General features: G+C 48.0%; 1 protein-coding gene across 1 annotated transcript in view; it reads left to right on the top strand.

Annotated features, from left to right (window-relative positions):
- Window positions 1–280: 280 nt before the first annotated feature.
- EAH_00048400 (carbamoyl phosphate synthetase II, putative) overlaps window positions 281–8,386 on the top strand; it is a gene marked incomplete at both ends in the record, with an annotated part of 15,111 nt that continues 7,005 nt past the window's right edge. Inside the window, 17 exons of the mRNA XM_013391407.1 lie at window positions 281–429; window positions 994–1,083; window positions 1,307–1,390; window positions 1,510–1,831; window positions 2,071–2,150; window positions 2,355–2,466; window positions 2,836–2,913; window positions 3,049–3,089; window positions 3,764–3,895; window positions 4,389–4,476; window positions 4,767–4,881; window positions 5,130–5,246; window positions 5,593–5,653; window positions 6,009–6,076; window positions 6,909–7,090; window positions 7,758–7,826; window positions 7,944–8,186. Of these exons, the coding sequence (XP_013246861.1) occupies window positions 281–429; window positions 994–1,083; window positions 1,307–1,390; window positions 1,510–1,831; window positions 2,071–2,150; window positions 2,355–2,466; window positions 2,836–2,913; window positions 3,049–3,089; window positions 3,764–3,895; window positions 4,389–4,476; window positions 4,767–4,881; window positions 5,130–5,246; window positions 5,593–5,653; window positions 6,009–6,076; window positions 6,909–7,090; window positions 7,758–7,826; window positions 7,944–8,186 (2,031 nt within the window). The remainder of the gene's footprint in view (window positions 430–993; window positions 1,084–1,306; window positions 1,391–1,509; window positions 1,832–2,070; window positions 2,151–2,354; window positions 2,467–2,835; window positions 2,914–3,048; window positions 3,090–3,763; window positions 3,896–4,388; window positions 4,477–4,766; window positions 4,882–5,129; window positions 5,247–5,592; window positions 5,654–6,008; window positions 6,077–6,908; window positions 7,091–7,757; window positions 7,827–7,943; window positions 8,187–8,386) is intronic.

Genomic DNA, 8,386 nt, shown 5'->3' with positions numbered 1-8,386 from the left:
CCTTCTTTGTGTTTCCTGCTGCTTTATCTTTGTATGGTTGTTGCTTCGTGTGGTGCTACTGCTGCTGCTTCATGTGCTGCTGTTACTTCTTTTGCTGCTGCTGCTTGTGCTGCTGCTGCTTGTGCTGCTGCTGCTCCTTTTGCTGTTGCTGCTGGTGGTTCTTGCTCTTGCTTTTTGATGTGCTGCTGCGGTTTTTCTGCTGCTGCCGCTTTCTGTTCTGTTCCCACCGCCGCTTCTACTGCTGCTGCTGCTGCTGCTGCTGCTGTTGCTGCTGCTGCAGGTAGCGGGGGATTGAGTATAGGGCAGGCTGGGGAGTTTGACTACTCCGGGTCTCAGGCAATAAAAGCTTTGAAGGAGCACAATGTCTTTGTTGTGCTCGTCAACCCAAACATTGCTACTGTGCAGACATCCAAGCAAATGGCCCATAAGGTGCTGCTCATGCTAACCCACACGCTCCTGCTGCTCGTGCTGCTGCTGCTGCTGCTGCTGCTGCTGCTTTTGCTGCTGCTCCTGCTGTTTGTTCTGGTGTTTGTGCTGCTCGTGCTGTTTTTGCTGCTGCTTGTGCTGATCCTGCTGCTTGTGCTGCTCCTGCGGTTTTTGCTGCTGTTTGTGCTGCTCCTGCTGGTTTTGCTGGTGGTGCTGCTGCTGGTGCTGCTCAGGTCACTGCTGCTCAACTTGCTGCTGCTGCTCATGCTTCAGCTGCTGGTTTTGCTGCTGTTTGTGCTGTTTTTGGTTCTGCCGCTCTTGCTGCTGCTGATGTGGCTAGTGCTGCTGCTGCTTTTGTTTATGCTCCCTTAGGGGCTTCGGCTCCTCGTCCTGCTGCTGCTGTTGCTGCTGCTCTATCTGGGGCTTCTGCTGCTCGTGTTGTTGCCATTGTTGCTCCCTCTTTTGCTGCTTGCTGTGCTGCACTGGCTCCTGCTGCTTCATGGAGGTGCTGCTGCAGCTACTGCCAATTGCTGCTGCTGCTGCTGTTGCTGCTGTTTGCTGCTGCAGGTCTATTTCTTACCGGTAACGCCGCAGTTTGTGTCGGAGGTGATTGATAAGGAAAGGCCTCAAGGCGTTCTCTGCTCCTTCGGTGGACAGGTCAGCACTTCTGCTGGTGTTGCTGCTGCTGCTGCTGCTGCCTCTGCAGTAGCTGCTGCTGCTTGCGCTGTTACTGCTGCTGATTGCTCTGCCGCTGCTTCTGGAGGCACTCCTGTTGCAACTACCGCTGCAGCCATACTCATTCCTGGTGCTCGTCAACATGCTGCTGCTTTTGCTGCTGCTGCTTTTGCTGCTTTTGCTGCTGCTGCTGCTGCTGCTGCAGACAGCGCTGAACTGTGTGGTTGAGCTGCACCGCACCGGGGTATTGAAGAAGTACGACTGCCAGGTCCTCGGCACGCCAATAGAGGTGGGTTTTAGCTGCTGCTTCTGTTGCTGCTGCTGCTTCTGTTGCTGCTTTTGCTGCTGTTGCTTTTGCTGCTGCTGCTGCTGCTGCTTATGGAGGGTGTGCGTTGGGGCCTGGGACAGAGAAGCTGCAGCAGCCCTTCTGTGAACAGCAGCAGCAGAAGTTGCTGCGTTCATCTAAGCAACAGCAGCATCAGCAGCAGCAGCAGCACCTTAGCCAGGTGCACGAACAGCAGCAACAGCAGCAGCAGCAGCAGCAGGAAGTGCGCTGCTTGTGTGCTGCAGACAATCATATCAACTGAAGACCGCGAGCTATTTGCAAAGAAGCTGAAGGAGATAGGAGAGGAGGTGGCGCCCTCAGCAGCAGCAACAAATGCAGAGGAGGCTGCTGCTGCAGCAGCAGCAATCGGATATCCAGTTTTGCTGCGCGCGGCATTTGCGCTGGGTGACTCTCCTTTGCTGCTGCTGCTGCTGCTATCGGTGCTGCTGCTGCAGCTGTTGCTGCAGTTGTTGCTGCAGCTACTGCAGCTGTTGGTGCTGCTGCTGCTGAACTGCTGGTGCTGACGCGCTGTTGTGCGCGTCCCTGTTGTGTGGTCCATAGTGAGTGCTTCTCTTCTTAAGGGTTTAGGGTTTAGGGTTTAGGGTTTAATTACAGGGGTTAGGGTTTAGGGTTTGTGTGCTTAGGAGGCCTTGGGTCAGGATTTGCAGAAGATGAGGCCTCTCTGCGTCGTCTCTGTGCGGATGCTTTCGCGCATTCTTCACAGGTAAGAGGGTTTAGGGTTTAGGGTTTAGGGTTTAGGGTTTGGCTTTTAGGGTTGAGGGTTAAGGGTTTCAAGCGGTTTAGGGTTTACGGTTTATTGAATGGGGTTTATGGTTTAGTGAGTGGGCTTTAAAGTTTAAGGCTTAGGCTGGCGGTTTAGGGTTTAGGGTTTAGGGTTTAGGGTTTAGGGTTTAGGTGTTTGATTCAGGTGTTTATAGACAGAAGTTTGAAGGGCTGGAAGGAAGTGGAGTACGAAGTTGTGAGAGACGCAAAAGACAACTGCGTCGCCATCTGCAACATGGAGAACCTCGACCCTCTAGGTCCTGCTGCTGCTGCTGCTGCTGTTGCTGCTGCTGCTGCTGCTGCTGTTGCTGCTGCTGTTGCTGCTGCTGCTGCTGTTACTGCTGTTTTGTTGTGCTGTTGTTGTTGCTGTTTGTGCTGTTTTGTAGCTGTTACTGCTGCTTTGTTGCTGTTGCTGCTGCTGTTGTTGCTGCTCGTGCTGTGCTGCTGCTTTTGCTGAGGGATGGATTGCTGCTGCTGCTCGCTGCCTTGGTGCTGCTGCTGCTCGCTTGGTGCTGCTGCTGCTACGCGGCGGTCGTGCGCAGTGAAAGGCAGCTGCTTTCAGGAGTATCTGAGGGCTGTAGAGTTTAGGGTTTAGGGTTTAGGGTTTAGGGTTTAGGCTTGAGTAGGTTGGGGGGAGGAGGCAAACAGAGACACCGAAAGAGACATAGAGAGACAGAAGGAGACACAGAGACAGAGACAGAAAAGTAATAGAAAAGGAGACAAACAAAAAAGCAGAAAGGGACAGACAAAGACAAAGACAGAAAGACAGAGACAGTAGGAAGGACAAAAGGAGACAGTTGGGAAGGCGTTGTTCTCTGTCTCCTCTTCTCGCCTTGCAGGCATCCACACCGGAGACTCCATCGTTGTCGCTCCCTCTCAGGTGTCTGTACACCCCAACTCCACCTGCTGCTGCTGTTGCTGCTACTCAGTCTGCTGCTTCTGCTTCTCAGCAGCAGCAGCAGCAGCAGCAGCAGATTGTGTTTCGTTTGTTCGTAGCGGCTCTGATGTTTGTATTCTTTGTGGTGTCTCCTTCGTTTTTTTGGTTGTCTCCTTCTTCTTTCTTCTCTAATTTGACTGTCACCTACTCTGTTGCTGCTGTCTCTTTCTCTGTTGCTACTGTCTCCTTCTATGTTGCTGCTGTCTCCTTCTCTGTTGCTGCTGTCTCCTCCTCCGTTGCTACTGTCTCCTCTGTCGCTGCTGTCTCCCATTCTGTTGCTAGTAATGTTTTTTTCTGTTTTCTTTTGTCTCCTTTTCTGTCTGTCTCTTCATTTTAATTTGGTCTCTGTTGTTTCTTGCGTTGTCTCCGCCTGTGCTCTATCTGTCTCTATTTGTCTCCTTTTTCTTCTGTCTGTCTCTTCATCCCTCTCTCTGTCTCTGTCTCTTATTGCATTTCATTATATATCTTTTTCTTTGCTGTCTCTTTTTGTCTCTTTTTCTCCTCTGTCTCCTTTTGCTTCTTATTACACTTTATTATATCTTTTTCTGTCTCCTTTTGTCTTTTATTACACTTTATTAAATATCTTTTTCTTTGCTGTCTCCTTTTGTCTCCTTCAGACTCTGAGCAACGAGGAGTACTACCGTTTGCGAGAGTGCGCGTTAAAAGTAATTCGTCATTTGGGTATTGTTGGCGAGTGCAACATTCAATATGCCTTAGACCCCAACTCGAATAAATATTATATTGTAGAGGTTAGCATCACTAGGGTTTAGGGTTAAGGGTTTAGGGTTTACGGTTTGGGGATTAGGGTTTAGGGTTTTGGGGTTAGGGTTTAGGGCTTAGGGTTTAGGGTTTAATGTTTGGGATTTAGGGGGTTAAATAAGGGATTCTTCTGACGTTGTTTACGTCGCACATTAGGAATTAGGGTTTAGGGTTTAGGGTTTAGGGTTTAGGGTTTGAAGCTGAGGGTCTTGGGTTCGCGACGATGAGCACTTGTAGACGTTCACACTTCTGCGTGGTTGATGTAGCAGCAGCAGCTGCTGCTGCAACTGCTGCTGCTGCTGCTGGATTTGCTGCTGGTGTTTGACGCATGCGTTGTTTTCTTATTCTACTGTTTTAGCAGCAGCAGCACATGATGTCGCTGCTACTGCTTCGAAAGCTGCTGCATCTGTTGCTAGTGTTGTTGTTGCTGCTGCTGCTGCTAATGTTGTTGTTGTTGTTGCTGCTGCTGCTGCTGCTGTTTAGGTAAATGCGCGGCTGTCGCGCAGCAGCGCTTTGGCTTCAAAGGCGTCGGGATACCCGTTGGCGTACATCGCAGCGAAGTTGGCGTTGGGTATGTTTTGGGGCTTTGTTTGCATGCGGCACGTCTTTACTAATCTGTATATATATCTTTATTTATTTATTTATTTAGAGGGAGACAGAAAGGATTTGCTGTTCGGGTGTATGGTGATTGCAGTTTCTGTCGTTTGTTCGGAGTGGCTGCAGCGAGCGGTTGTTTTGTTTTGTTTTGTTTTGTTTTTTTGTTTAATTGTTTTTGTTTTATTCTTTTTTATAGAGGGCAAAGTGTCTCCTTTGGTGCCGCTGCTACCACTGCTGCTGCTGCTGCTGCTGCTGCTGCTTCAGGTTTGGATTTGCTGCAGCTTAGCAACGAAGTAACGAAGGAGACATCTGCTTGCTTTGAACCCGCCTTTGACTACGTGGTCACGAAAGTGCCCAGGCAAGCAGTGAAAAGGAGACAGTTTGGAGACAGTTGAAACCCCACAAACAACATAACAAACCACCATAAACCCTAAACCCTAAACCCTAAACAAGAGAAACACATAACGAAACAGAGACCGGAGAACAAGTATTAAATACAATCTTCTGTCGAAACAGCGCAGGCGCAGGCCCCGCAGCCAGATCTTATGGGGACAGGGCTGAGGGCCTAGGGTTTAGGGTTTAGGGTTTAGGGTTTAGGGTTTAGGGTTTAGGGTTTGGGGTTTATAGGTGGGACATGAAGAAATTCGATGAGGCGGATCCGTTTATGGGGTCGGCTATGAAAAGTGTAGGCGAGGTGATGGCGATTGGCCGCACGTTTGAGGAGTCTCTTCAGAAGGCTTTAAGGTTAGCCCCCCTAAACCCTAAACCCTGAACCCTTCTAAACCCTAAACCATTCTAAACCCTAAGCCATTCTAAACCCTAAACCCTTCTAAACCCTTTACCATAAACCCTGCTAAACCATAAACCCTGCTAAACCCTAAACCCTGCTAAACGCTAAACCCTTCTTAACCCTACCCCTGCTGAACGATAGGGCCTGCTAAGCCTTAAATCCCGATGAAGCCTGAACCCTACTAAACCCTACGAAACCCTAATAAAGTCTGTTAAACCCTAGTAAACCCCAACGATATGCTGCACAGTTTGCTGTCTCCTTAAATATATGCTGTCTCTGCTGCGTTTTCTTCGTTTGCAGGATGGTCAAGGGCGAGGCCAACGGCTTCGATGAACGGATGTACCCCCAACTGTCTCCGCGTGTCAGTTGACTCTTCTTCTGTCTCCTTTCTCTCTTCATCTGTCTCCTTTCTCTCTTCTTCTGTCTCCTTTCTCTCTTCTTCTGTCTCTCTCCTTCCTTCTTCTGTCTCTCTTCTCCTTCTTCTGTCTCTCTTCTCCTTCTTCTGTCTCTTCTTTCTTCTTCTGTCTCCTTTCTTCCTTCTCCTGTCTGTTGGTTTTTGTGTCTCTGTTGCGTCTTCTAGCTCTGCTGCTCCTTCTGGCTCTCCTGCTTCTTCTGTCTCTCTCGCCTTTTTCTAGCTAGCTATCTAGTCAACTAGCTAGCTAGCTAATTAGCTAGCTAGCTAAGTGGGGCTAAGACAGTGGGGTGTTGCGGTGCAGGGGGGAGACGATCCCACGTTGGCGCGGGAGCGACTGGAGGAGGAGTTGGCGAGGCCGTCTGCTGCTCGGTTTGTCTCCTGCTTGATCTTTTTATATTTCTTTTTCTGTCTCCTTTTGTCTTTTTGTCTGTCTTTCTTCTATTTGATTTATATTCTTTGTTCTGCTTCTTGTCTCCTCCTTTATCTTTGTTTTTCTTTTTGTCTCTGTTTGTCTGTCTGTCTCTTCGGCTGTCTCTTCTCTCATTTAGCTTCTTTGTTTGTTCTTGTCTTTCTGTCTCCTTGTCTTGTCTCTTAACTTCTCTTCCCACTATAATTAGCAGCCTTGTTTTTAATTTACTGTACATAACTCAAAACTTCATTTATATTATATTATTAAACATATGGTTTTGCTGTCTCTTCTTTTTATTTCTTCTGGCTGTCCGCTGTTTTAATTCTTTTCTTTCTTTTGCTTTTTGTTTTGTTTGTTCAAGACAAGCAAAAGGTTTTGTCTTACTTTCTGTCTGTCTCTTCCTTTCTGTCTCCTCTCCTTTTTTTGTTGTTTGTCTCTCTGGTTGTCTCTTCTTTTATTTGTCTCTCTCTGTCTGTCTGTGGCTGTCTGTCTCCTTATCTGTCTCTGTCTCTGTCTGGCTCTGGTTGTAACTTTCTTTCTTCTCCCTTCTCTGTCTCCCCTTTTTCTCATATATATATATATATATATATATATATATATGTATATATACACATATATATATGTATATATGTGTATATATACATATATATATATGTATATATATGTATATATATATGTATATATATATATATTTGTATATATATATATACTTTCTTACTTTCTTTTTCCTGTACCTCTTCTGTCCCTGTGCTGCTTCTGCTGCTGTTGCTGCTGCTGCTATTGCTGCTGCAGCATTTGGGCCTTGGCTGAGGCCCTGGCGCAGGGGTATTCTGTGGAGCGGCTGCATGCACTGACCCGCATCGACCGTTGGTTTATTGCCAAGTTGCAGCACATACACCAGATTAAGCAGCAGCTTTCATCGAGGTCTCTAACTCAACTCACGCGTGCAGATCTTATCTTCGTTAAAAAATACGGTATTACCCCCACAACGCCCAGCTAGCTATAGCTAGCTATAGCTAGCTATTGCTGGATAGCTAGCTATCGCTAACTAACGAGTTACAGCTAGCCGCACCTACACACCCAACTTCGCTAGCTTGCAAGCCTAGCTGCAGCTAGCCGCACATACCCGTCTAAGGTCGTACCTACCGTTTATATATATATATATATATATATATATATATATATATATATTTATACACCTCTCTCAGATTTGATTATGCATGATTGCATTTGTTTAACGTGTTTGTTTGTAATTAATAGGGTTCAGCGACCGACAGATAGCAACGTATTTAAGACGAGATGTACAGACGGGGAGCTGCATAACCGAAGAAGATGTTTGGGTGTATAGGCAGGCTTTGGGTGTACAGCCAGTTGTAAAACAAATCGATACACTCGCTGCGGAGTTTCCAGCTCAAACAAATTATCTTTATTTGACTTACTGCGGCGAAGAGAATGACGTGCAGCCTCTGCACAAAACTGAACCCACACCCTGTAAACCCTAAACCCTAAACCCTAAACCCTCAGGACAGCGACGAAAGCACTCATCCCGCTTCTTTCTTCTGCTGATAGAGCTTGTTCCACTCCACCTTCAAGAGCTTGCGTTTAAGGTTTAGGGTTTAGGGTTTAGGGTTTAGGGTTTAGGGTTTAATGGGGGTCATTGGGTGTACACACGGTTGGCGCTCTTGCAGCAGAAGGGCGCTTACAAAGAGGGTGCTGGGCGTGGGGTGTCTGCTGCTGTTGTTTTTTTTATATCTGTCTCCTTTCGTTGTTGCTGATGTGTCTGTCTTCTTGTGCTGCTGACTGTCTCCTTTTGCTGTCTCTTTGCAGCGTCTACGCCTTGGGCTGGCAGCGAGACGGGGACTCCGCGGGGCAGGAATATGTGGCAGCAGCAGCAGCAGCAGCAGAAGCAGCAGCAGCAGAAGCAGCAGAAGCAAGACTGGGAGTGGAGATCGTCCCCTTACATTATCCCGCAGCCGGGGTCTATCCTCAGCAGTCTCTGCAGCTCACGAGAAGCAGCAGCTTCAAAAAAAGCTGAGCCAACGCCTATCTCCGACTGCTACGTCGTCCTTGGTCAGCCAATGAAGACACAGAAGCAGCTGCTGCTGCTGCACCTGCTGCTGTTGCACTTGCTGCTGTGGCTGCACTTGCTGCTGTTCCTGCATTTGCTACTGTTGCTGCTCTTGCTGTACTTGCTACTGTTGCTGCACGTGCCGCTGCTGCACTTACTGCTGTAGGAGCACCTGGTGTTTGTAATGCATTTGCGGCTGCTA

Source organism: Eimeria acervulina, genomic scaffold (genome assembly GCF_000499425.1).
Source record: "Eimeria acervulina Houghton genomic scaffold, Eah_scaff761, whole genome shotgun sequence".
Lineage (NCBI taxonomy): Eukaryota > Apicomplexa > Conoidasida > Eucoccidiorida > Eimeriidae > Eimeria > Eimeria acervulina.
Note: the sequence above shows the minus strand (reverse complement) of the source record. Positions and strands in the feature narration are given on the sequence as shown.